This window comes from Phoca vitulina, unplaced genomic scaffold (assembly GCF_004348235.1).
Source record: "Phoca vitulina isolate PV1807 unplaced genomic scaffold, GSC_HSeal_1.0 scaffold28, whole genome shotgun sequence".
Lineage (NCBI taxonomy): Eukaryota > Metazoa > Chordata > Mammalia > Carnivora > Phocidae > Phoca > Phoca vitulina.
Window position 1 is genome coordinate 18,114,440 of NW_022589731.1, and position 27,847 is coordinate 18,142,286.

General features: G+C 52.3%; 2 protein-coding genes across 7 annotated transcripts in view; both read left to right on the forward strand.

The window, feature by feature from the left end:
- TACC2 (transforming acidic coiled-coil containing protein 2) overlaps window positions 1-1,098 on the forward strand; it is a 73,450-nt gene extending 72,352 nt beyond the window's left edge. For 3 of the 6 annotated variants that reach the window (XM_032423069.1, XM_032423066.1, XM_032423067.1), the window contains exon 17: window positions 336-1,098. In XM_032423069.1, the coding sequence (XP_032278960.1) occupies window positions 336-401 (66 nt within the window). In that variant the 3' untranslated portion in view covers window positions 402-1,098. The remainder of the gene's footprint in view (window positions 1-335) is intronic. The other 3 variants (XM_032423064.1, XM_032423065.1, XM_032423068.1) reach the window with 2 other exon arrangements.
- Window positions 1,099-7,597: 6,499 nt separating this feature from the next.
- The window catches only part of BTBD16 (BTB domain containing 16), a 43,070-nt gene continuing 22,820 nt past the window's right edge, over window positions 7,598-27,847 (forward strand). Inside the window, exons 1-10 of the mRNA XM_032423008.1 lie at window positions 7,598-7,621; window positions 9,723-9,784; window positions 9,965-10,054; window positions 11,289-11,468; window positions 15,423-15,496; window positions 17,643-17,786; window positions 21,039-21,128; window positions 22,120-22,234; window positions 26,011-26,080; window positions 27,362-27,492. Of these exons, the coding sequence (XP_032278899.1) occupies window positions 7,598-7,621; window positions 9,723-9,784; window positions 9,965-10,054; window positions 11,289-11,468; window positions 15,423-15,496; window positions 17,643-17,786; window positions 21,039-21,128; window positions 22,120-22,234; window positions 26,011-26,080; window positions 27,362-27,492 (980 nt within the window). The remainder of the gene's footprint in view (window positions 7,622-9,722; window positions 9,785-9,964; window positions 10,055-11,288; window positions 11,469-15,422; window positions 15,497-17,642; window positions 17,787-21,038; window positions 21,129-22,119; window positions 22,235-26,010; window positions 26,081-27,361; window positions 27,493-27,847) is intronic.

Here is a 27,847-nt window from a genome sequence, read left to right on the forward strand (position 1 = left end):
AGCCTCTACTCTATGCCGGTCACTGTGTTAGGGAGCTTTACGTTGTGACTGCATTCCATTCTCAGAGAGATGCTGTCATCCACATTGTAGAGAGAAGGACAGCAAGGCTCAGAAAGGTTGTGTAACTTGCTCAAGGTCACGGTTAGAGCTGGGGTATGTACTTAACATTATTTGTCTCCATGTCGTTTCTCTTACTGCATTAGATAATTTCAGGGGGACCCAGAAACCTGGAGGGCCCCACACCCCTGAAAAGCCCAAAGATCATTCTGATTGGCTTGATTTCCAATAGCCAGGAGATTTCAGCAACCTTTTTTTTTTTTTGTCTTCACTTTCAGAATAAAGAGATAGAAGAACTCACCAAGATTTGTGATGAACTGATTGCCAAAATGGGGAAAAGCTAACTTTGAACCAAATGTTTGGACTTGACCATTGCGTGCAATATGACCGTCGGCTCACTGCTGTCCTTCCGGTTACGTGGACAGGTTCTGTTTTCACTTTTTCGTATGCACTACTGTATTTCCTTTCTAAATAACGTTGATTTGATTGTATGCAGTACTAAAGGAGACTATCAGAATTTCTTGCTATTGGTTTGCATTTTCTTAGTATAAATTCATAGCAAGGTGACCTCAGTTCCTGTATCAGGGAGATTGTCTGATTCTCTAATAGAAGACAAATCGCTGACCTTGGCCTTGCCCTTTGTACATGAGTTCCCAGGGTGAGCGGCTTTTGGATTTAATATGAACATGTATAGCTTGCACAGGGACTCTTGCCTTAAGGAGTGTAAACTTGATCTGCATTTGCTGATTTGTTTTAAAAAAAAATGCATGTTTCGAATAAAATTCTCTATTGTAAATAAATTTTTTTCTTTGGATCTTGGCAATACGTGTGGCTCTGATTTATTTTCTGGGAAGGGTTGAGTCTTTTCTGGCCTTTGTTAAAATCGTATCAGATCTGGCCCTTCACTCTTCTCTGGCTCCCTTCTCTGTCCATGGATTTAAAGAACATTTCCTTCGTTATCGTGGAAACCGTTCGTAAGCTGTTTGTAAGATGGAAGCTAATGAGAAGGATGGACTGGCTATTTAAATGATGGAGTGTTTCGAATTACCGTAGATTTTGGTTTTACAAAGCCTCTCTGAGTTTTGACGCAAACATCTATTTCCCTTTACTGGCTCGAGGAAGTAGCAGGCTGTCCCTCTTCCTGTGTGTTCCTTAGCATATGACCGTCAACCTGGAAACATTGCCCAGTTCCCTCTAAAGGACCAGGCCCGGGCGAGCGGTTACCCATGGGAATCAGGTAGTGAGGCCACTTTGGAGACGAAATCGGGACGTGCCCGCCGTTAGATTCCTTAACTGCTCCTGACCTTCTCAGGGTCCCCAGGCTGACCGGTGGGCGTATGGGGGGCAGTGAGAGGGTGGGAAGGTGTCTTTGTTTCCTAGGACACAACATCACATAATCAGCGGCTTAAAACAACAGAAATGTTTTCTCTCACAGTTCAGGGGCCAGAAGTCCCAAATGCGAGTGTCGGTGGGGTGTGCTCCCCCCGCCGAGGCTCTGAGGCAGTCTTTTCCTTGCCTCTCTCGCAGCTCTGGACAGTGGCCGCAGTCCCTGGCATCCCGTGGCTGGCGGCTACGTCCCTCCAGTCTCCTCTGGGGCTCAGCTCCCTCTCCCCTCTCTTGTAAGGACACTGCTCTTTGGATTTCAGGCCCACCCCAAACCAGGATGACCTCCTCTCCACATTCCCAGTTACATCTACAAAGACTCTGTTTCCAAAGAAGGGCATGCTCACAGCTAGCGGTGTTCGGGGATGGAGGCCTTTTTGTGGGGGCGTGGTGTGCAGCGTGAACTTGGAAAGCAGCCCCAAGCCCCCAGTGGCCCTCAGCTCCGGGTGCCCCTCCTCGGGCCCAGCCACCGTGCCTGTGGGCTGTGCCCCTCAAGTAGGACCCCCCGACGCCTGACAGAGCAGATACCCCAGGCAGCACAGAGAGAAAGACCCAGCCCGCCTCTCTGGAAGAGTCCCAGCCTCTAGTCCCGCCGTCAACCCCACGTCTGACAGGGACCCTGAGACAGGCCCGGGGGCGGCCTCCTCCCACTGCCCAGCCACCTCTGCTGGGCTCCGTCTCCCTGTCTCCCCTCCTTGGGACACAGCCGTGTCCCCTCACCCCAATGCTCATTTGTCCAAACCAGACCCCTCCTCCATGCTCACCCCAGATTGTGATCTCAGCTGTGTTCTCACGACAGCCCAGCCCCTAGCTCTTGGAAGTTCCTCTGTTTCTTATTACCTAAGTAAAACATTTCCGGGGGCACCTGGGGGGCTCGGTTGAGCGGCCGACTCGATTTTGGCTCAGATCCTGATCTCAGGGTCATGGGATTGAGCCCCACACTCAGCAGTGAGTCTGCTTGAGATTCTCTCTCTCTCTGCCTCTCCCTCTGTCCCTCTCCTCCCCACCCCGCTCATGTGTACTCTCTCTCTCTAAAATAAATATTTTTTTTAAAAAATCTTCCACTGCTAAAAAGTCTAGAGATGCAGGTAAGGAAAAAACCTCATAATCCCCAAACCAAGAAATGATAACTGTTAATGTTTTTATATTTATTTTTCTATACTTTTTTCTCAGTGTATGAAATACTTATTAATTTATCTTTATAAAAGCAGGATTATTTGGAGCTCTGCAGGGCCCCTGCATACCGTTTTGTAAACCCTTTTTTCATGTGATGCTATAATGTAACCATCATGTGATGCAAACTTTTCTATCAATAAATACGGCTCTTTGTCATCATTTCGAATGACTGCATGTGTCTCATGGTCGCAAAATGCATTTACGCAGCCGCCCACTGATGGACATTTACGTGGTGTCTGATGGTTTGCTGTCATTGTGCACGCACATTGCATTGAGTTTCCTTACGCATATACATTTATGAACATGAATTTTCCTTGGGCTGAATTTTTGAAGTGGATAACCTGGGTGAATGCTGTCACTACTCCAGCCAAAGGCCACCAGGAGCACCCGTGTTGAGCAAGCTGGCTTTGGGGCTCGTTGTAGGGAGGAAGGACAGCCACCAGGGGGAGCTGTGGGGCAGCGCAGTAAGAGACTGTTTGGAGGCAGGTGGTATATAGGATTTGGGCTTGAGTCAGGTGCTTCTGGGGAAGACGTAAAGAAGCAGGGCTTTGTTCCATGTTGGATGCTCTCAGGGCAGAGACAGGTCTCAGGTGGGGTATCTCAGCACATCTTATCTAGACTAAGGCAAAGCTGTAATTGGTAAAGAAGGAATAGTTGTTCATACACATTAGCCAGGATGGAAGGATATCCGGTCCTTTCTGTGGTTTGGATAATGTTCATGTTGTGTGTGTGTTCAGACTGACTCTGGGGTGGTCTTGTTTTCTCTTGATCCATCCCAGCGTGGCCAATTCTGACACCGATTTTCTGCGAAACTGTGTGTGTTCAACAGGAGAACAGCAAGGCCTAGCAGGCATGCCAGGCCAGCTCCTGGATATCACATGCGGTTTTTCTCCTTGAAGCTTATACACATTTTTTAAAGTTGGTTACACCCATTGCCAAATAGGCCTTCACTAAGGTTGTACTAAAATATACCGCCTCCCCCATACACACTCAATACGCACACATAGTCCGTATGTAACCTTTGAGGCATAGATCTGTCTCTGGGCCACTCTGTCTGCCGGTCAGCCTGGCCTGGCCTAGCTTGGGACGCCCTGGCCCCACCTTGGCCTCAGGCCCACCTGCGCGCTAGGCCCCCTCACTAGACCTACCCACAGAGTGCCTGGCCTTGGGAACCCCTCTGGGTTGAGATCAGCTGCTTTTGGTCCTGCATTCACTTTATAGAATAGCTCACGTGTTTGCAGATGCTCACCCACGTGATGGCCGCCAAGGACTAGTTCAGGTATTTTGCCTTGCTGAGTGAGCGGGAAGGGCAGGAGAAGGAAGCACCTGCCGCCCACCCAAAGCTCCCCCAGCAGCTGGCATGACAACCCCTGAGATTCTCTGCAGCTCTTAGAAGTTCGGTTTGCCAAGTCAGTTGAAATCCTGAAGTTCGAACGTCATTTTCTTTTTCTTTCTTTTTTTTTCCCCCCTGGCTCAGCATTTCCTTAGGGCTCTCAAGTTAAAGATGACGTGACTGAGATACTAAGTTTACTCCTGAAGACAGAGGGGGTGGGGAGGGAGATAGAAAAGAGGGAGGTGGTCACTGTGACCGGGATGGGGGGGCTCGGTGGAAGAAGCCTCTTTTTCTTTCAAGTTTGGGGCTCAGCCCCTTAGACGTGAGATGTGAGGGGCCCAAGGCCATGCAAGGAGCACCCCAGCCCCCACCCTTTCCAGGCACGGAGAGAAGTGATCAGCGCTGTGCGTGGGACAGGTGACAGAGGTGACAGGCCCGAGTGCGGGCTCAGGCTCCCTGACAGTGCTTCTTTCACTTAATTGTCGGCCCTGGTAGGATGCTCAGGTTTTCTAGCAAAGCCTCTCTGCTTTCCAGGACATCCCACTGGACAAATGGAACAAGGCGGGGAGGGTGTTCCGACAAGGGCAGCGTGGAGGTGTGCGCACAGGTAGGAGGAGAAGGCTGTTCACATTTGAGGCCCACAGGGCTTCCTTGGGGTTTGCACTCTCTGGCCTTGAAACAATCTGGTGAATAGGAGCTATTTTTATTTCTATTTTACAAGAAGGAAGCAGAGGCTCCGGGAGGTTAAAAACCTGGGGATTTGACCAGGCCGCTCAGCTGGGAAATGGGGCCCCCAGGACGGGGCCTCAGCTCTTCAGTGACTGCGAGCCCCTTTGCGTTCCTCAGGCTGACAGCGGTCTTTATAAGGGAGCCCAGCAGAAAGCGGTGGGGAGAGAAGGCACCAGGAAGGGAGTGCGCCCCCCCCGACCCCCGCGCCCGCCGTGGTCCTCACACCCATTCTGTCCTTAGGCTGATTGGCAGCCCTGTCTTGAGCCTGGGCTGCCCCTGCTACTGTGTTCAAGGACACTGAAAACCCCGCTCTTTGTTCAATAGCTGGGAATGGCTGTGGGGCCCCCCCGCGGGGTGCAGTGTTAGGCGGGTGTGAGTGAGGGGCTCTGCTCTGTCTGGTCTTCACGTGTTTCCCTCGGCGGACCTGTGGCCCCTCCCCAGGCTGGCAGCACCTGGCCGGGCTCCTGAGTCCCCTAGACTGGAGCCGCAATGGCAGAATACAGAGAATCCACATCTTTTGGGTTTATTAGGAGCTGGGAAACACAACTTGGAGATCAAAGAGGTGGGGCTAGACAAAGCCCCTTCCCCCATCCCCACCCTGCGGTACAATGAGATGCATGGTCATTTCTTCAGTAGGTCCCGACACCTCTCCTGGGGTCACCCACCCCTGCCCCATCATCTGGTCTCCCAGCTAACGCCCACTCCCTGAAGGCTCATTCTTGATGTCACTCCCTCCAAGGAACCCTCCCTGAACCCCCAGGCCTGGGTCAGTTTTTTTAAATGTGGGTTTTATTATTATTCAGGCATGATGAGGCCCACGGAACAGGGGACAAGTGCCGTTGAAGACAGCTGGTTACTCACAGTTCCCCAGAGGAGAGGGTACGCCGTGCCAGGCAGGGTCACATAGAGAAGCACCAGGTTGGTCAGGAGACAGGGGAGCAAGGGGAAGATGTGGATAAGAGCCTTCACTGTGGTTCCGGAGGGAAGGAACAGGTGACAGGAGTAAATAGGCTTAGGGTCCGCTAGTTTGCATCATTTGCATCAGTAGGCTTTGGGCCGTAGGGGCTCTCTGTAGTTGTTTGGTACCCGGGCCTGGGGTGATCAGGACCGGGGAACAGCGGCCCTGGGTGTGAAAGCCAATAAAAGAAGTGATGGGGATATGGGCTCTGGGTTTGGCTGGTTTGCAAACGAAAGCTCGCTAATAGGCAGGTGCTTTACTAGCCCTAGGAACTGGCTAATGCTGAGCGGGACAGACAGTCCCTCCCAGGTCAGCAAGACCTGAAGATGTCAAAGCAGCAGAATACATGCTTACTGTAGTTGGTTGCCCCTCCTGTGAATTCCTGGAGCTGACTGAGCTCCACTCCTGACTTGGCCATCCCCCTGGACCGTGCGAGCCTCCTAAGGGCAGAGATAAACTTCCAAAAGCAAAGTGCATGTACACAAAAGATGATTTTCAGGGGCGGCTCACAAAGGACTTTTTAAAATAGTTATGCAGTTAATTTAATATGTATTAGAAATAAACCAGCATACCAAAATGTTATTTCATCGATAAAGCAATTGCTACGTAAATAACGTTCCAGGTGCGATGAGGATAAACAGCACACAGGTGGTCCTCCTCCTCCACTGAGCTCCCGTTTTATCCCCAACCCCCAGCACAAACTTGACGCTCCAACTTTGTTTAAAGGTGTGGATGGGACAAGCCCTAGGCCAGTGCGGTTTGTCATCACCCCACCCCTCCCCCAGTCCTGGTTGTACCAGCCTGGGAGTCTGGGGATAATGGGATGAGCAGGGACAGAGCTGAGGAGTTGTTTTGTAAGAGCTCTGTTGTGCAGATGAGAAACTGAAGCCCAGAGCCGAGAGAAGGCTGCCCCGAGCTCACACAGCAAGACGGACCAGGGTCCGACCCAAGTCCCAGGCCAGGGCTCCTCACTTAGCACTGAGACTACCCCACTCCTGGCCATATAGGACGCAGTTCAAGGGCAGGACCCACCCTCTGCTTCTTGGTGGAAGCCCCTTCCGGTCTTCTGGCTCATGCACTTCCTCAGCCAGAGGCCTCATCTACAGGCTGCACCCCACCCCCCAGCAAGAGCCTAGACCCCGGTGCACAGACAGCCCCCCACCCCCCGGGAGCCAGGCAATCCTGATTTGGACACTCACAGGAGCCTCCTGCTACGTACATACAGTGTCCTGGGCCCCGAGTCTTTTAAAATGAGGGTCCTTAGAGCCAGCACTCAGGTTCTGAGGTCAAGACCCTCCAGCATGCCAGGGCCCCGTGTCTCTGGGTCTACTTTCCATTCAGGGAGGTGAAGGTCATGTCCAGGGTCACACACAGCTAGTCAGTGCCAAAACCAGGGTCAGAATTGGGGGTTCTTTCCTGTGTACCCCACTTTCTGGGCTGAAATGGGCTCTCTGGGAAGCTGGGAAGCAACTCATCCCTGGGATGTTCAAGAAGATGGACATCCCACCAGAATCCCCCTGTAACTGGCATGGGAGATTTTGGTACAAGGTGGTTCTGGCTGAGAGCTGTGCTCAATGGAGTTTGGTGTCTGGGCCACTGAAGAAGGCCTTTGCTCTTGGGATGTCTGGCTTGTCTGAGCCCGTGGGGCATATATCCCCACACACTGGGCACCACCAGGAAAAGGCCGTTAGGGAGACGAGCTGGGAGCCATTTCCATTTATTTGTGTTGGCTGTCTTGCTCTATGGAGGATGTATGTACAGAGGGTTTTGGGGGATGAGCTGAAGGCCAGACCCTATAGGGAGTGATAGACACGGACAAGACCAAGGTCCTGCTTAGGGACACTAGGGAGTATGGCACCCTGGGATGCTTCCCACGAGTGGCCACTAGAGAGCGCCCAAGGGCAAGCTCTCAGCTGTGCCCCAGACCTGGTGCCTGGAGGGTGTTCCTGGGCTTGCCCATGATGGACAAGGTGGTCCAGGACAAGGTATTTCAAACTCTTTCATTGAAACCTTCCATGGGGACCCACATTCCAGGGACAGGTAGCTGAGAAAAGTTTGGAGTGGAGGGAAGAGAGCAGCAAAGCGGGAATCTGTCCATCTGTTGAGATGGGATTGTGACCCACAAGAAAGAGATACACACACGCATACATGAACACGTGTGTATGCACACACACACAGACACACACAGACACACACACACAATGTTCATCCATGTGCAGAGAGGTGGGTAGGGGTGGGTACATCCAATGATCCAAGTCAAGAGACGTATGTTGAGCACTTCCTAAGGGCTGAGTTCGGTTGTTGGGTCCCGTGGGGAGGCGGGGATGGGCAGGGCACCATAGAGCACCCCCCACAGAAACTCCTCCCAGCGGAGTGTAGGTGTCAGGAAAGGTAGAATCACAGATCAGAGGGTGAGGAGGGAGGGACATTTAGAGATGCCTCTTCTCTATGGAGTGTGTTATAGTTTCTAGGACTCAGTTACAAGTAGGCAGAGCACTTACCTTCCTGGTTCACTTTGTAGTTTATATGACTCAGGAAAGGCCGCACATGAAGAGCCTGGGGGAAGCCTGTCCTGGGTCTCGTGAGCTGCACCGACTCCTGGCTGTTCTTACTGTGGCTGGGATTTCCATGAGCCCGGGGGTGGAGGTCCAAGACTGATGGACCAAGATTCCGGGCATGATGGATATGTCTCCAGCTCTCCACCTCCTAGTTTGGGGCCTGGGCTTTGCAGAACAGGTCACTGAGCCCCTGGAAGGTTCCACCATGGCCCCCGGCATGAAAGCTCTTGACTTTTAGTCAGATCTTCATTCCCGGAGGGAGCTGATTAAAAATCACCTATCCACAAAATAAATCATCAGGCATAGTTTTAATAACGTAAAACTCTCCAATTCTTTTTTATTTTTTTTTTAGATTTTATTTATTTATTTAACAGAGAGAGACACAGCGAGAGAGGGAACATAAGCAGGGGGAGTGGGAGAGGGAGAAGCAGGCCTCCCGCGGAGCAGGGAGCCCAATGTGGGGCTCGATCCCAGGACCCTGGGACCATGACCTGAGCCGAAAGCAGACGCTTAACAGCTGAGCCACCCAGGTGCCCCAAAACTCTCCAATTCTTATTTATATATTTTTGTCAAAACATTTCTAAATGGCTGAGCCAGAAATAGAGCACCCCCAGAATGCCAAGCCTGGCAGGGATCTGAGAACCTTCCAGCGCAATCTTCTCATTTGACAAAGGGGGCCTGAGGACTTGAGGCTGGACACTCCCTGAGGCCCTTTTAGCGGCTCTTCCAGGTTACCCCAGGTGCTGTGAGGAGACGTGGCGCCACAGGGCCACAGGGCTGACACGTGTCCCCCACGGAGCCCAAAGTCCCCAGCTGTGCTGAGACAGGCCTGGAACAGGAAGTGCTCAGAACCTTTTCCTGATGTTGCCATGGTGCCCACAATCGGGAAACCAAGGGCAAGCTCCCCTGCCGAAGCACCTTGGCCCCTAAGAAGAAAAGGGTGAGCCCCAGATGTCATGAGCACTCTCAGGGTTCAGAGTCAGAAGGCGAGCAGCCCACAGCGATCCTGTCATTCAGAGACCGAGGCCACAAGAGTGCTTCTGTTCAACAAGTTTCTCCTGTGAACGCACCGTGGCCACGAGGACGCTTCGAGACGTAAGTACGGCTGGTGTTTTCATCCCCGCTGGAGACGGAGGGCACCCCTGTGACGTGCACTGGCTGCACTAGGTAGGGAGGGGCTGCGGGGGCTCCGGCCGGGGAGGCAGGTGGGCCTGGAAGCGGGGGTGGGGGAGCACCACAAGTACCAAATGACCTGCCCAGCCTACTTACGGACCTCCTTCGGTGCCCGTCCCTCGACAAAGGGGCGAGGAATGGTGGGTTATCTCCCATTTGGCTCTTTCTGAGCCCCATTTCCAGCCCAAGAGCAGAGAAGAGAGTCTCTAGATTTGATGAATAACCCACCCTGGAAGTTTACTCATTATTACTGTTTGTGGCAGCAAAATAGAGACTCTTCAGGCCAATCTGCTGTTTTGAAGAGCCCCTCTGGGGAGTTTCTGAAAATGTAAACCTTACCCCTTTTGTCTTCCAGGTGTTTCTTCGCCCCTCCCCTGTGTGTAATCACCAGTACCGTCCAGGAAAATGCTGCACCCGGTGAGTAAAGCAGTTCACAGGCGGCCAGGCGTGCGGGCAGCAGGAGCACCTGCTCACAGCTCTGTCACCACGCTTGCACAGGGGACGGGTCGTGCACCACTCACGACCCCGGCTTCATTGGCTGACCCTGCTGTCAGAGCCCACCACTCACAGGACTGCATCTAGATTCGCATTCCACAGTGTTCGATCGCCCGCCATATTCCAGGCACTAAAGCGTGGTTCCCAAACTTCCTCTTACCATTTTAACATCATCACCTTCGCCATCATCAGGTGAGGACAGAAAGGCTCAAAAGGTTAAATGACTTGCCCAAGGCCATACAACCCGTTAGTGGCGATAACAAGATTTGACCTTGAATTCTCCATTCCCTGGCCCCTGGTCTCCCCACCACCCTGCTGGTGACTCGCCTGGCTTAGGAACAACCGCACCCATTCCTGTGGGTCCGTCATGGTACACTTTCCTGGCTAGCTTTCCTTGACCCACCATGTCTGAGGCTTACATCCATGCTGAATATTCTACTGCTCCCTTAAGGAAACTGCTAAAGCCCTACGACCTCAAGAAAATATCTAAGCAAAAGTCCCTGCCCAGTGGCCCAGCTGTCCATTCCTGGGTATAGACCCAAAAGAATGGAAAACAGGTGTTCAAATGGAAACTTGTACACAAACGTTCACAGCAGCATTTTTCATAATCACCGAGAGGTGGAAAAGACACAGGTGTCTATCAACTGATGAATGGATTAAAAAACATGGTCTCCCCACACGGTGGAATATTATTCAGCCCTAACAGGGAATGAAGTTCTGATACGTGCTACCACAGGGAGGAACATGGAAAACATGCCAAGGGAAAGAAGCCAAGCCTAAAAGCCCACATGTTGTCTGATTCCATTTACATAAATATCCGGAATAGTAAATCCTTAGAAGCAGGAAGCAGATTGCTGGTTGTCAGGAGCTGGGGGGAGGGGTATTAGGAGTGATGGCCTGATGGGTATAAGGTTTCCTGTTGGGGGAATGAAAATGCTCTGAACTGGATGGTGGTGATCGCTGTGCAACTTTGTAAATGTACCAAATGCCACTCAATTGTATGTGATGAAACGGATAAAATGGTGAATGTTACATTTTGTGTATTTCACCACAATAGAGAGAAAAGCAGTCCCTACCTAGGATCTCTCAGTTTGGTATCTCTCTGAAGCCCAAGTGAGGATAAGCACGTAATGAAGAGTCTCTTGAAATATCCTGTCCCTGCTCGTGGGTTCTTCAGAACCACCCGCAAAGAAACAATCTTTCTTCCTGACCTTTTGCCTCTGGCGCCTTCTGTCCTAGATCCTAAACTCCAAATTACTTTGTTCCTTCAACTCCTCTGTCTACTGAGTACGATATCGGCCTTCGGAGAATGGCTCCTGAGAAATACTCACCATGTTTGAACATCAACCAGCGTTTTAAAATGTGTCTTGCTTTTCTCTCTGTTGTACACTTTGGAAAACCTGGCATTTGGCTGAGGTTAAAAAAGGATTTTCTCCCTTCTTTTGCTTCCCAAGCAGCACAGAGCTCGGCTGGAACGCCGAATGGTTGGCTCAACCAACCGGTGGCGTTTTCCCAGAGAGCCTTTCTCTGGGGACCTGCTGGGACTTTCCCAGATGTGCAAGGCTTTGAACGTGGACTTTGAAGAAGCTTTGAAGAACCCAGACAGGTAGGGCGATCAAAGGCCCACGGCCGGGAATGCCCCAGGGGGGGACCCCATTTCTGGGAAGGACCCCGTGGTTGGGCCGCTCTACCTGGGCGGATGGGCTCATCTGGGCTGCTGTTGGGACCGACCTTCAGGGATGGACAGCCTCGGTGTGACCACTTCCCCTGAGGATGTCTGTGAGTGATAAAAATGTAGAGAGAGACTGATCCTTTTTTTTTTCTCGATTTTTCCTTTATACTGGGAACTTTGGACCCTAACAAGATTCTGTTATGTTTATCAACTGATTTGTTGACAAAGAAAACTTAGCTAGTCCTGGCTTAGAGTCCAACCCTATCTCTCAAATTCATATTTCCCCCAGTCATTTGGCTCCCCATGTGTGAGAAGCTGGTTCCTCCTTCTTTCCCAAGGAATTCTAACAGCTGGCTTATAAGGAGCATTCTCCCTGTGGCAAGTTCTCTCTGGCCTCTCCTGGGACATGGAGCTGGACCCCATTGCAGAAGGAAGAATTCACTTCCCGGGTGCCTTGGACTTGACTCGCTGCCACTGCCCCCCTGGGCTGGCGGTGCCCACCTTGTGAGCGTGCTGGACAATCTACCGGAGTGTGGCCTCTGCCCGTGGGCAGCACCCGGCGCAGAAGGGCTGCTCGCTCCCAGTTTGCTGAGCCAGTAGCCCATCTTTCCTTTCTAGACCCCCTGGCCAGCCCTGCTCCAATCCCGCACCCCCTCCCAGGTGACTCTCTTACACACGCTTGTAGATAAATGAAATCCATCTGCGGTTGGCGCCTAAATTCTCGGATGACCCCAGCTTAGAAAAATTGAGTGCTGTGAGTTGCTGTTTGGGGCATTAGCCTTAAACTATCTTGAATTTATTTTCTATTGTATATTTATTTTATGTTTTGTCTGGTTAGGGCCTTAAAGAAGTCTTAGGGTTAAAACGCATGGTGTTCCTTAGTGGTGGTGTGGTAGGACCAGGCTGGGGAGGCCGGCACTGGAGCGGGGCCTGGGGATACAAGCAAACTGACCCGGAAAGCTGATGAGGGTGCCTGGGCAGTAGGAGCAGATGTCTCCAGGACTCGGCCTGTGCAATCACTGAGCTAAGCTGGCGGTGGTGGCCTGAGGCGGGGGGGGGGGGGGGGCACACAAGCCCAAGGATGGTGGCAGTTGTCAGGGCTATTGAAAGTAGCCTGTCAGACAGGGTTAGAATTCCTTCTCCTCCATTTATTAGCTCTGTGACCTTTAGCCAGTGGCTTAACCTCTCTGAGCCTCAGTTTCCTCACCTGTGAAATGGTGATAAGAGCATCTTTCTAGAAGTTATCTTGAGGATTAAATCAGACCGTACCTTGAAAATGCTTAGCACTGTGTCTAGCAAACACTAGATGATCTGTAAATGGAGCTTTTATTCGCCTGAACAACAGTTTTAGTTATTGGTCCTGGTGATTTCATTTTGGGGTGCGCCAGCCCTCTGCTGTGACAGCCAACAGCTCCATTTTTCATTCTGCCTTTTACCACCTTCCCCCGAGGCAATGCACATTGCCTGCAACACGGCAAGCACCTTGCCTACAACACACAAGTGATGCAGGGTGCCTCTCTCCTTGCTGATGCTAGGACGCTGTGGGTCCAGAGGCCGGCTGGGGCAAGGACGCACTCTGGGAAGGCTGATCACTCTTGCACCTGGTGGTCAGCTGATCCAGGCTCAGCTCTTCTCATCCTCCTCCTGAGATGGTGGACTCACCTGGGTATGGTCTTGTGCTGGCGATGGCAGAGGACAAGAGGCAAGCCCAGGGGCACAAGTACTTTCCAAACTTTCAGCCACATCACATCCGTTAACGTCAAGGCAAGCCACATGGCCAAACTCAAAGTCAAGGGGCAGGACATCAAATTGGAGTTTTGCCAGTATTAAGCCAAAAGCCCTTCGATGGTTTGTTGCAGGAAGTCCTTCCATCCATGAGACACATAGAGAATTTTCCCCCCTTTCCCCTCTAGTTTCTCCGTCATGGGTCATGACGGGGGAGATCGAGTCCCCAGCCTAATAGCATGCTCCCAGTTTTCCCATGTGCCACATTATCCCAGGCCGTCTAGTCCCACAGAGTGAAGAGGACAATTCACAGATGCCATTTATTCCATTAACTTTTCTAATGGTCCTAAAATAAACCTGGCCCTTGGAATCTGCAGAGCCCACATGATAGATGGTATATCTTGGCAAGGACCCATGACACCAGGAGAAGGCAATGTGGTTACTTCTGTTGTCTGGCTCAGCTGATGACAGTGATGTTTGTGAGGGTAGTTGAGCTCATGGGCATTGCCCATAGTTTCCAAAGTTCATTGCTCCATTTTGAGATCACAGTCTGAACCCCTGACCTTGGCCAGCTCTTACTAGACATGTGACCCAAGCCACCAGAAGGATTGAGGCTGGCTTGGGTCAGGTCCACTACTCCCGTTGGATAAATACCTCAAGCTCTCACTGCCTTCCTGGGGCTGAGTCACTAGTAGCCACCCTCTCCACTTGGAAAGGGCAGCATGTGGTCAGTGTTATTCTGGACATGGTTTCCCCCACCCAAGCCCCCCTCATGTACCCTGGTCACGAGGGTTCTTGGAACCCTTGGAAAACAGCATGGCAAAAGTGACACTGACCAGATGTGGTCATCAAGTGTCCTTTGGCCAGTTGGCTTTCTTGGGATGACTGTCGTCAAGCTGTGAATATGTGACTCAAACTTTTTTTCATGTCCGTGCTCAACGGGATGAATATAATGTTCATGAAAAGATATCTTATCTTTGTCATCATTCAGTCATTGAATGGATATTTATTGAGCACTTGCATGGTGCCCATGCTAGGGTTCCAGCAACAAATAAATGCCAAATTTGTCTTTGTGGAATGCAGTCTAGAGTAGAGGACACATGAGTGAACAGGCGACCACAAGACACGATAGAAGGAGTTCCGATGGGGGTAATTACAGGGTGGTCAGTGGAAGGACCACTTGCTCAGCCTCCCCAGAGAAAGCAACAGCTGAACTTATCTAGGAGGATGAGTAGGAGCTCATCAAGTGAAGAGGTCAGGAGGAGAGCACTCAGGGCCGAGGGTGCTGTGGATCCAAGAGAATGAAAGTGAGAGATGGCGGGTTCAGGCTGTTGAGAAGGGCTGGAGCAGGGACTGTAGAGGGCCGAGCCATGCTGAGGAGTGTGGGCTTCCCCCAAGAACCCTGGGGAGACACTGAAGGGTTCTCAGCAGGAGAGAGACAAGAGCAGATCTGTGTTTCACATGGTTCTCAGGCTGCGGTGTCTGATGTGCATGTGAGGGGAGCTTCCTGGAGACTGGAGACTGGCCATGATTTCAGGGAGATGATAATGGCTTGGATGCAGCTCACAGCAGTAAGGGGAAAGGGACATCTGATATTTGTCAGATCTAGGCAAGTGATCAGATGTGACAATAGTCAGCATGCTGGCCTGGGCAACTGGAGGCTGGCGGTGCCATTTGCTGGAGAAAGAGCACGGTTGGTTTGGGATAAAATCTGAGTTTAGTTTTTGGACACACTGGGACTGTGACATGCATAATCCCTAAACGGAAGTATTGGTGAGTCACTTCCCCAAAATGCCCAGAACCCTCTCTTCCTTTCTCTAGCAGATGTTTATGGAGTACTTACTATATGCTAGACATTGTTTTAGACACTCACCAGGACAGGAGTCACTCAGGCAACCGGATATAACCTCGGCTACCTTCTTGGTAAAGCCCACCCACAAACTGAAAACAGGAATCCATGTTTCGAGCCAGCCACCAGACAAAGCTTACAGTTTAATCAAACCGGCAGACAAATGGTGACCTAAGGAGACGCCCAAGGGGCAAGATATGATAAGCTAGATGAATGGATGCCTTAGGGACACTTACACTGGAATGATTCTTGTTGCGGTTAGAGAAAAACATCAGGGTTAACTCTTGAATTTTTTGTTTGTGTTTTCCCTTGAGGTTGTGTATTTCACAAATCCAGAAAATTTTCTCGGGGAACTTGAAGAACAAGACCATCCAAACTGGGGAGGCAGGTGAGTGCTTGTCACCAATGGAGTCAGTCAAATGTCACAGCAGTCAGGGCCAGCTGTGGTTTCTACAGAAGGAAACCAGACGCTAGGCCAGCTCACTGGTCTGTAAGTCCCAGTTTCTGCCCGCTGCACGCTACATGACGTCAAATAGGCACTGTAAATATTTGTCAGATACACCACGGGCTGATGAATGAAACCAGGCTTGACAAACACATGTTTATATGCTAATCGGTCCCAGGGAAGACAGACATGCTGATGTAAATAAATAGGGTTTGGATTGGAAGACTAAACAGAAGCAAGCATGGACAGCTCTTCTCTGTCCCTTTTAGCTCTAACCAGTCATGACTTGGACATCACATCTGTACTTGTCCAAGAGGACTTTTCTGATTTAGAATGAAGAACCAGGCTAGGTCTGTCCTGCTGGGAAAAGGCTCATTGAACCTACCAGGCCTGGACAGGCCAGCTCCTTAAAGGAGATTTTTTTTTTTTTAAGATTTATTTATTTATTTTAGAGAGGGAGAGGGAAGGGGTAAAGGGAGAGAATCCTCAAGCTTCCTGCTGAATGCAGAGCCCAACACAGGGCTTGATCTCAGGACCCTGGGATCATGCCCTGAGCCGAAATCAAGAGTCAGCTGCTCAACTGACTGAGCCGCCCAGGCGCCCCCTTAAAGGAGATTTTTTTTTTAGATAAGCTGCCCGAGGTCAGAGCCAGCCTCCTTCCCCAGCGGGGGCTAATTGATTTCTTCTCGCCTGTGGGTTCTGGTTGACTGGAGGCCCCGCGAAGTAGTCTGAGGTCATCTTGTGGCTCAGGGAGAAGACTTCTGGGATTGGGTGTGATGTCTCCCATGCATGTGTCAGTGTGAAAGCAGACGCGGGTGTCTGGGGAGGGGACACGCTTTCTCCACAAGTCTGCTCCTGCCTAAAATCACCCTAACGGGAGGGATTCTTTCTAGCCCAGCACAACCAGAGGTGCCCCGAGATTTGAGATGCGAGCCCACATTCTGAACCCAGCATGAAACAGCATCATACGGTTGGTGAAACACAGTGTTACTAACAGGAGAGGAAAAAGGTGCCCGAGCTCACTCAGTCAAAATAATGGCAAGGCCCTTAACAAGTCGATGCGGCTCCTGGCTCTTAAGGTCCTACCCAGCACTGAGGTTAAGGGTTTGGGGGGATGGCCGAGCACCACCCTCTTCCCCCAGCTCTGCGCTGACAGGAGTCCAGCCTGCAGAGGCCCCCTGCCCACAGCTTCTCACGCCTCACATGGCCAGGTATCCTTGGATCCTCCATCTGCCCTCCTGTCAAAGGCTCTCTCTTTTTAATCATCTATGCCATCTAAGGATGAGATAAAGCCCTTTGCATAAAGCCCCTTACAGTTTGCAAAAAAGCTCCTTTACTTTGTAATCCTGTTTCACACCTGTGAGCTGGGTTTTTTGGGGATCCCCACTCCCTCGAGGAAAGTGAGGCTCACAAGGACTCTGCCTCCTGGTGATGGGCCTTTGACCTGCACTTTGCTGTCACTTTCAGGTGGCCGATAACTAAGCACCAATGCCCAATAGCTTCAACAGGGGACTGGGTAGCGAGACCCCTTCCCAGGGGAGACTTGGCGATGCTCGGAGACATTTGGGGTCGTCACAACTTAGTGGGGAGGGTGCTACTGGCATCCGGTGGGTGGAGGCCAGGGATGTTGCTAAGTAACCTACAAGGCACAGGACAGCCCCCCACGACAGAGAATTACGTGGCCCCCAATACAAACGGTGCCAAGGATGAGAAATGCTGCAATGGGAAGGCACGGTGAAGCCCCCAAGAGTGTCCCAGCCAGTGTCCCTTCCCCATGAAGCCTTTCTAATTCCCCAACTGGAGGGCAGCTCATATGCCTCTAAAGTCCTACAGCTGTGGGTCAGCTGCTCTCTGATACTTATCTCTTTCTTTGTTACCTTGTGAGGCTGCTCATTGTATCCCCTGGGGGCCACTTAGTGCCCTGAGTCTTCATTGTTTTGTTCCTGGAACAGCCCAGTGAAGCCCCCCCCCCCCCCCCCCCTACCCATCTGCTCTGTGACTGCGCTGGAATGGAAGGTGGGAGGGGTTGACATGTCTCTTGGAAGGGGCGCCATGAAACTGCCTACTCATCACGGCATTCTCTCCTTAGACGTGATTCTTACATGTCTTGGCTCCAAATGGGAACTCCACCAGCCCCAGCTTTTCCAGTCCAAGACCTTGGCCAAGCTCTACCTGATGGCACTGGCCCAGGGCACCACAAGCCCCACAAAGGAACTGGAGAGGCTTCTGCAAGGTATTTTCTTATTGGCATCCAGCATAGAGCCCCAAATGCCCTCTGGTTTGAGGGTCCCCAGCTTGGCGTTTGGTCATCTGTTTGGAGACCAGGGTCACTCCGGCAGATAAGAGCAGGGCCCATGGTGTGACCTCATCACATTAACCTCAGTCTGCAGCTATAACATGGGAATAATTGTTCTCACTATATTGCTTTGAAGCCTAGAGAAGGTAAATAGCTGTGAGGTTCTAGAACAATGCCTGGGCACTCAGGAAATGTCATTTATTATTCTCATAACAACCCAATCCTGCCCAGCCAGCTGAAATGGAGACTCTACCTACTACCTACTTCTTTGAGAAGAGCGAACGGTTGTGTTGAGTCTTTTGATGGGCTTTCTGGAAGGAAGGCATAGTTTTGACATCTGGCTGGTTAGAGTTTTCATGTGTATGTCGATGTTATGTTTCCTTTGCTCTCTCTTTTCATAACTTCATGTCATTCCATAAACTATTCAGGCCACTTCTTTCTTTCTTTTTCTCCTTTTTCAACCCTAGTAATCCCCAGGCTCCCCTCTCTGTTCCTTAAGTTCCTCTCCAGACAGACTGCCTTCTTTGGGTAATATAGATTGGCATCATTTCAAGATGACTCCTAAGCAGGTGCCATGGAAAATTCAAGGTCTCCAAAGCCAACCAGCTGGGCAGTCGGGATGGGACTCCATTTCCAGGATGTGGCAGCAAAGCTCTGTTATTCCAGAGCCAGACAGGCTGGCCAGCCCCCCAGCTGCTGCCCCACCCTGAGCCTGGAGAGAGGGCCTGGCTGCCAGCCGGATTCAGCCCAGCCACAAGCCTTCTGACTCAGCCCTTCCCCACTGAGCTGCTGAGCTGGGAGCTGAGAGCAGGCTGCAGCATTCCCCAGCACTGGGACGACCCTCACACTCACGTGACAATCTTCTTTGCTCCTTCCAAGCGTTTGTCCCAGTGTCTTTGAGAGTGGGACTGAGCGTCTCCTTCTGTGTCCCCTGAGCCTAGGTCAGAACACTCCCCAGGCACCCAAGGAAAAGCCATGGAGATCCAGACATGAATGCACTGAAAAGCAAGAGAATTTGGAAAGAGAAAACAGAGTTACTGTTAATACTTTGGTCTTTGACATTCTAGAAGGGTCTCACTGAAAAGATTGGGCCCGGCTAAGACAGCCACTCTGCTCCAAGCCCCCTGCTGGAGGCTGGGCCTGCCTGGGGGGGTATCCGGATAGGCGCTGAGATGAGAGCCCCTCCCCCTCACCGCGGCCCAGACTGTCACAACTTTCAGGGTCTGTGCCCGGTCCTAGGGATCGTGTGCCCATGGTGTTCAGTGGACACGGCCACCAGCCTTCGTGCTCCTGCCGAAGCAGGACGTACCCCACAGTGATAGTTTGGATGGTCTCACGACTACTGCTTTGTGCGCTCCTAACCTGGAGTGGTGGGTGCTGTGCGGAGACAGCCCCCCCGCGAACGTCCCTGTCCTGGCCACGCACGGCTCTCCCAGCTGCTCATTTTCCTTCCTCCGAGAGTCCAGGATGAGCTGTACTTCAGCAGGACCCATTTATTCTCTAGGAGGAACCCCCAAAAGGATACGGCACTCTCTTACTAAAAAGGAACCACTTGGTTTCAGAGTACCTCAGAATTACTACTTTCCTGTTCGATTTTGAGGTTTTCAGTAAAACAGAGGCAACGTTGAAGTTCTGTCTCCCACTGACTCTGACCTAGCAGATAATATTCATTTCTTCCCTCAACAAATGTTGAGTGCTTAACTTACCCTAGGCACTGTGCTAGGAACTCGGTGTCAGGGAGTTGGGGGATGGACAAGCCAACCCAAAATGATGATAAAGCACAAGGAATAGCATGACCCGTCGTGAGAGAAACTACCACCTCCAGAGTGCCTTGTCTGTGGCCCTAGCACGGGTGAGCGACAGAGCGCCTCGTGCAGGCAGGAGGAAGTCCTGAAATCCTGGAGGAAAAGGAGTCAGAGCAGAGAACAGGGCCTGACACTCAGCAGGTGCTCAATAAATACTTGCCAAATGAGAGGGTGAACGGACCAGGGGCCGTGAGCATGGTGAGGAAAGGCTCAACAGCCTTGCTTGCCCGAGGAGAATGGATCTTTGTTCTCCCCCTTTTCTCTGTGGTCTTTGTGGTTCGCAGTGTGACATCCTTTTTTGGATCCTGACTCGTGTCATTTTTCATTACGTAGAACCTTGAGCTCAGTAGGCTTGGGATTCTGCTGACAGAATCCCCTCATTCTGTTAATTCGGCTGACATTTACTGAGGACCAGTGTGTGCAAGACTGTGTCGGGGCCTGGGGAGGGAGTGGTGAGGAAACCATCCAGTGTGCCAGCCCGACAGAGACCAGATGTGGTAACAGGTGGTGGTAATAGTGGGTCTGGGAGGAAAAATAAAGCCACTTGGGGGGAAGGTAGGGGTGGGGTGCCGCCTTACGTACGGAGTCAGGATCTCTGACGGGGAGGGATGGAGCCCCGTGGCTCTTCTATGGAATAAGCCACGAGGAGGCAGTTTTGGGGTCCAGTGAGCCAGAGACTAGTGGTCTTGGGGCCACTGGGGGGGGCGCTTTGGCTTTGTTGCCAAGGGCTTGGGATGCCACTGGAGACCCGAGAGCCGTAGGTGTTGTAACTCCCATTTTAGAATAAGTGTGAGTGGCTGGGGGAGGTGGGTGGTGAATCAGGCTGCCCTTCCTGCCTGCTGGGAGCCCTTGGTGGGCGGGGGCCCTCGGACGTCTGTGGGGCAAAGTTCCAACAGCCGCTAGGTGACTGCCTCCATCCCATGCTCATCCTTTAGCAGGTGGTCCCTGTTGTCCCATCTTGTGCCAGGTCTGGGCTGGGGATGCAGCGATAACAGAAGCCCACTCCTTGCCCTCAAACTGCTCACAGCCTAAAGAGAGAGAGGAAGGAGGTGGGGAGAGAGAGGGAGCGGGGCAGGGGCCAGTAAAAAATATCTCATGCACTGAGAGCATCCTGCAGCTGTAGTGGCTGAGTGAGATGAGTGGGGAAGGTGGCCGAGGAGGGCACGAGAGCTCTGAACTGTTTTTGCAACTTCTTAGGAGTCTTCAGCTATTTCTAAATAATCATTTCAAAAATGCATCCCCTAAACAAGCAAACAGAAACAAAACATGGAGCGGTGAATGCCAAGGTCAAGGCTGTACAAAGGGCCAGGGGACCTCACGCTGTATCCTACACAATTCACTGCAACTATCGGGTCCTGACATACCCATCTGTTTCCTTTACCAGCTCAGTTGCGTGGGAATGTCAAGGAAAGACCCCCCATAAAGAAGATGATCATTTCCTTGAAGATCAATGACCCCCTGGTCACTAAAGTTGGTAATGTACACCTGTCTTCTTATGCCGAGAATGCCATTGAACCAACAGCCCTCCCAGATTTAAAAACAAACAATAGAACAACAAACAAGTGGCACACGGTGTTCAGTCCGTCCTTATTAGGAATAGCTGAGTGGAGCAGAGAAGGTGCTAGAGAGAGGTGCTCATCCCCTGGAAAGAGGCGTGGAGGATGCCAAGGAGGAAGAAAGTAGCAGGCACTGGGTCAGACAGACCCGATGACAGGGAAGCCCTGTGGCCCGCCCTCCCCGGGCAGCACCGGACACGCCCCTCCCTCGCTGGGCTCACCCTCTCCTGCCCCAGCCTGGCCACCTGGCCACAGAGACAGACTTCTGTCTTAATGCGGCACGTGTTGCAGCCGCATGCCGTCATGGTCCGCGGATCTGCAGGTCAGGACACCATCCGCGGAAGCCCTGGGCAGGCCGGTTGTCCTCAGAGAGCACTGGGCCGGGCTGCAGTGCTGATTGGGATCAGGTAGACTAACTTAGAATAAGCCCAGTCCCTCTGCTCCCGGTCACGGGAGCTCAGTCCTTCGACATGACATCATCCTGGCTCTTGCCAGGAGTCCTTAGCCTTTTTGAAGACCCCTTAACCTTTTTGGAGGCTCTGAGGAAAATCTGCCGTAAGCTAAATGTCCTCTCCAGAGGAAAAAGCACACCCACACGCACACGGCATTCTGCACATATTTGGGCAGCACGCGGAGCCCAGGTTCACGGAGGACCCCTGAGGCACAGACGCCAGGATGGGCTTAGAGCAGCATTCTTTCAGCAGAAGCTGGATTTTCTTGGGCTCCCTCCTCAACTCCTTTGGGGAGGGTGGAAGCCGGGCCGGATCTGCGCTCAGGTCCTCTAAGGGCACCTCTGCCTACCTAGCTGGGGACACTTGAGCATCCAGCAGGGAGGGCACCCGCCAGTAAGGGACGCAGGGCGCAGAGCCGCAAGCTGACAGCTTTCTCTCTCGGCTGCGGCCCCCCCAGCCTTCGCCACGGCCCTGAAGAACCTCTACCTGAGCGAGGTGGAGATAGACCTGGATGACGTGCTGGGCGTATTGGCTTCCGCACACATTCTCCAGTTCAACAGCCTGTTTCAAAGGTAAGAAGCGCGGCAAGGTGCGGGCGGGCCAGCACTGGGCAAGGGAGAAGGGGGCCCTCCTGGCCCACTCGTAGAACGTTCCTCTTCTGTGGGTTTCTCTGCACAGAGCACAGCTGTGAGTCCGCAGAGGAACTGAGGCACTGATTCACACGTGGTGAGCTCACAACTGAGCCACGGCCCCAGCAACGTGTTCCTTCCAGCCAATCAGTCCTGACTCATGGCATGCGATGCAAATGGGTTCTCTGCCTGCGAGATACTCTGCGGGTGTGCGGGGTGACCTCCCAGGGGTGCGCAAACCATGCTTGCTTGTCAGTTTCGCCCGCGTTCACTTGTAACTAACGAGCCTCTCATTTGGGGCGCACACACCTCAGCTGGCCCTTTGAAGACAAGCTGACTCTTCACCGTCTGGATTTACTTCTCCCACTTGTTTTTCTTTGTATATAATATTTTTATTCTTACTAATGTTACACACGGTCATCGTAGATCTTCCAGAAGAGAGACAAATGCAACAATCCAAGCCCAAATTGCCCACCAATCCGGCTGCCCATTTGGGGGCGCAGCCTTTCTCCTGGGTGTTCAGACCCACTGGCCCACCTGGGCTGCCCGTCAAGGGGCGGGGGCCGAGACGGGGGAACCAGGAGGCGTTTACAGTGGATTGGCATCAAATGTGAAAGCTTGCTCAACCTGCCAACGGTTGCCTGGGTCCATGGGCACCGAGAGAACGTGTAGGTGCTGAAGGTGTGAGGGTGAAATGCAGCTCTGGGGGTTGAGATTCAGAGGCTCCCAGTTTTTCCTTTTCTGTTTTTTTTTGTTTTTTGTTTTTTTTTAAGATTTGATTGATTAGGGGCGAGCACAGGGAGAGGGAGAGAGAATCCCAAGCAGACGCTGTGCTGAGCACGGAGCCTGACTCAGGGCTCGACCCCACGACCCCCAGACCATGACCAGAGCTGAAATCAAGAGTTGGACGCTCAACCGACTGAGCCACCTGGGTGCCCCAAAGCTCCCATTCATTAGACTTTCTGCAGAGCCGAAAGCAACCAAGGGTGTGAGCAGCAGGGGCTGTGCTCTGCCCTGTGGTAAGCTGTTCCTTGTTCTTATGTGCCTCAGTGGTCTCAGCTGTGAAATGGGGCTCTTTACATTTGCCCTACTTCACAGGACTTTGTTGGGGGTGAGGGGATGTGCTCTGAGATGGAGCATCTGCCGTAGTCAGACACTGTCCTCAGCTCTTGGCAAGGGTGACCTCATTCAGCCTCCCTGCAGCCCTAGGAGGTGGTACATGACTAGGTCCACCTCACAGAAGAGAAAACGGAGGCCTCGTGAGGTGGGTAACTTGCTCAAGGCCACGGGAGATGAGTTGGCAGTCAGGCCAAGCCAACGTGCTGGGACACCTTTTCAAGACTCTGGTCCCCTCAGTTGTCACATCTAGGCCTCTCAGAGCCTGCACCCTCAGTTCCCATGGCATCTGCATCCCCGATAAGGCTTCTTGATACTCCTGATCGAGTGTCTGGCCTGAGTCATTTCAGGTACCCCAAGAATGAGATATTGGCTCAAAACCATCTTCGGGGTTGAACTTGACTGTGTGGATTCTATAGAAAGTGAGCTGAAACCGGCACGAGCCTCAGGAGTGATCCTGCCCTGCCCTTTCCAGAGAAGCCGATGTCCTCTTTTGACTTGGTTCATTCATTCATTCATTTCCTCAAATAAAGATCCTGAGGCAGAGAGTGGAGCAAGCCACAGGCGGACCGTCGCTGCCCGGAGTCCCCTCTCTGTGTGGAATCCCATCAGGTACTAGGAAATCGAAGAGCTGGAAGATACCACCTCGGGGTTCGGGACGTGAGTGCAGTAGGCACACATCCCTGGAGAAGCCCGAGGGAAGGGACAAAATATTCTAGAAAAAATGAATCCCATCAACAATTTTCCATTTGGTTCACTTACCCTTTCCTAAATGTCACTGGAATGAAACAATATTACAGGATACAGAAAAGGGGAGTTCTAAGAACTGTTCCGGTTAATCCCAGGGACCTGTTTACTTGAAATTAATCATACATAACACAAAATGTTCCACTTTACTCATTTCCTGTGCCCTGGAGACCGTAGGTCAGGAAGCGCCAGAGAGCAGGGACTCTGTCCCTCTGGTCCTCACTGTTCCCGGTGTCCTGGAAGCAACCGAGGCATCGTTCTTAAAGGAGCAGGTAAATGATTGAAGGTGTGATGGAATAAACTGGCAGGTGACCGGCCCCCAGCAAACCCGGCCTCACCAAATGCCCCTGGAGGGAGGGGAGCAGGAAGGCTCCGACCCACGAGCAAGCAGGCGACACCATCACTTCACCTGAGCGAAGCAGAAACGGACAGTGTTAGGGGTCCAGGTTCTGGGGCCCCTCGACTTCCTGCAAGTTCTGGCTGATCTCCCGTGGCCTTGAGCAAGTTACCCACCTCACGAGGCCTCCGTTTTCTCTTCTGTGAGGTGGACCTAGTCATGAGGTCAGGCAGGGTCTGGGGCTAACTACGCTGGGGCTGAAGGTCTGGCTTTTGCTGAGATTTGCCACACCCCATTGCATTGCATGCCCCACCCATCTGCAGCTCAGCGCAGCAGTAAAAATCATGCCTAAATCACAGCTTCCTTGCTCAGGACATTCCTGGGCAGCTATTTCCTGTGCTCTGATCTCTCTGACCCGAAAGCTGGAAGGTGAGCCTCCCCTTGGAGCAGGGTCTGCAGCCTCTGTCTGTCTGTCAGTCCCAGCTCCCCTACCTCGGGCCCAGGTTTGAAGCCCCCGCTTACTCTTGGAGCCCTAGCCCTGGGCGATCTGTGGCTGAGCCAAGAATGACAGGTCCTTCATATTCCTTCCTCCACCCCATGACTTGTTTTAAAGGTCAGAGGAGCAAGGGCTTTGGAGATAATGAGCCATCATTGCATGGATGAGCAAACCTTGGCCTGCCTGGGGCAGATGGGCCTTGCACAAGATTCTCCAGAGTTGTGGCGGGTATTAGAGGTCAGATCCAAGTGGGCCTGGCACGCAGCTGGGCTGACTTACCTGCCTTTGAAGGGCTGATGGTACAGTCGGCAGGGGTGTGGCAGCACAAGCCCCAGTGTGTGTGTGTGTGTGTGTGTGTGTGTGTGGTTGGGGGGATTCGTGCGTGTGTGTGAGTATGTGTGTGTAGCGGAACAGAAATGCCCTGGGTCACCCTGATAGCATCACAAATCCAGGTGCTGGACGAGACCTCAAAGGTCATCTTGCCTGAGCTCCCAGCAAGGTGCAAAATCACCCCGATGGCTGCTTAGGTCTGGATCCCACACCGCCAAGGCCGCCCATCTTTGGGGGGTGCGGTGTGTGCATGCAGGTTCCAGCGGGTCCTGTTCCTTGGTTTCGTGCATCACATCACTGCACTGGCAGAGCTGGGATCAGGCTCGCTGCGAGCGGGCATGTACGTGTGTTCTTCAGGCTTGCCTCGTGTCCCCTGATCTGGGGAAGCCTGGCCAATGAGCCTGACAGTGAGAAAGGGGGAGCACACGTGAGCATGCCAGCCTCCCTGGAGCACCAATTTCTGTACCCCAACCCCAAACCCAGCTCATTCTGCTCGAGTGTCTCACTGGCAAAAGCCAGCACATGAAGAACACGGTGCCTGGTGGGCGGCGGGACCAGCACCTTCCACACACCCCCTTTTGCACCTCGGTTCCCACCCCGTCACCATCCTGGAGTTGACGCAAACCTCTGGGGTTGCCAACTTCGCTGAAAGCAGCCTGGGCCCCTCCAGGAACCGCACTTCTCTCTCTGCAGGTGTGTGGTCATGATGATGAACGGACTCATGCCAAGCACCATCAAGAACTTCTACCTGGCCGGCTGCAAGGTGAGGGTAACCTGGATAGAGTGCATCACACCTGGGGACCTTCAAAGCACCTCAGGCTCTGGGATTTTACCCACCAGGCCCAGCTCCAAAAAAAATCTCTCTGAAAGCACCCACTTACGGGTACCAATATTTTATTTTGCCAAGGAAACAATTTTAAAAATCATTTTATTTTAAAAGGACATTTTAAAACCAAATTTTTTTAAAAAAAATTGAGGGGAAAAAAAAGCCTTAAAATTAAGGGGGCAAATAAAAGCACAGCCTTTCTCACCAAAATAACAATCTTCCAGGACATTCTTGTTGGAGTCGGGTGAAACAGTGTGTGTCCCCCTGCCCAGGCCAGTCACTGTTCTGTATGGGCAATAAATGATATCATCTTAAGGGTCACATTATCAGAGGAGAACACTGAGACCCAAGGAGGGGAGCAACCTGAGCAGGGTGACAGCTTCTGAGTGGCGGTGCTGGGCTCGAACCCCAGGCCCTCTGGTCCCAGCCTTCCTCTGTGAGGCCACCATTGACCAGGAAACAGGCACATCTGACCGTCACGTTCAGTTCGCGCACAATCGGCACATCACAGTGCCCTCGTGATGGCCTCTAAGAAGGTACTCACTGCGTCTTTTGTCAAAGACAATGCGGTGCCCTCACCTTCACGCCATCAGGAACTAGAACGTCACTCTTTGGGCAGCATCTCTGCATTCCGGTCAGCATTTCTCGGCCACTCTTTGGCCTTGGAAGGACTGTCACCCCGAGGACCTGTAAGGTGTACTAAGACCCTGTTGAGGTCCCTGGCCCTGGGAGAACTTTCTCATTTTCTTTGGACTTTGATGTTAGGGTACGTGCCCCTACCAGCCTCCCTGTGGGGTACACGCTGCAGGCCCTTCCGTGATCAGTGACTGACTTTAGCCCAGAGATTTCAGTGTGCAACCCTGTGGTCAGACCACCGGGGTTTGCTCCCAGCTCCGCCATTTGCTGCTTGTATGAAGGTTGGCAAAAGCAACAATCTCGGGGCCTCAGTTTCTCCATCAGTAAAATAGGGATAATAAGGAACTGACCACATAGGATCGTGGTGAGGATTAACTTAAATCAACCTAGTGCAGGGCCAGGAGCAGAGCAAACACTCCAAAAACGTTATCTGCTGCAGTTTATGTATTTGGAAGAAAAGGTTTGAGCGCGTCTGGGGCAGGACACTCCTGGGAGCCCGCTTGTAGAATAGCCACAGGCCAGCAGAGGGCGCCGAGAGGCCAGGGATCTTTTTTATCCATTGGCTTTTCTTTTCCTTCTCAGTACAAGGAAGAGCCGCTCACCACTGCCTGCGAGAAGTGGCTGGAAATGAACTTGGTCCCTCTGGTGGGGACACAGATCCACCTCCGGAAAATCCCACAGGAGCTGCTCCACAAAGTGCTGCGGTCCCCCAGGTCAGAGCTGGTCCCCAGGGGTGCTGTGTGTGGGACCAGGAGTTGAGCCTGGAGTGGGCCTGGGGCAGCAGGGCTGGTCCTGGGAGGGAGGTGCTCCAGTGGGGCGCACCCATGCCTCTGATGGCCAGGCCCAGGGTTCAGCACCTGCTCCATCCCAAACTCGCCACCATCCTGGACAGCCAGCCCCAGTTGGGGGCCAAAACGTGGAGTAGCAGGGGTGGGGATGGGGATGGACTTCCCTAACCCTCTGGGTGCCTGCTGTCTCGTTACCCGTATGGTAAATAATTCAGTAATTGCCTATGTAATTAAAAAAACATCCTGACAACATTAATATACATTCACTGTGGAAAATGGG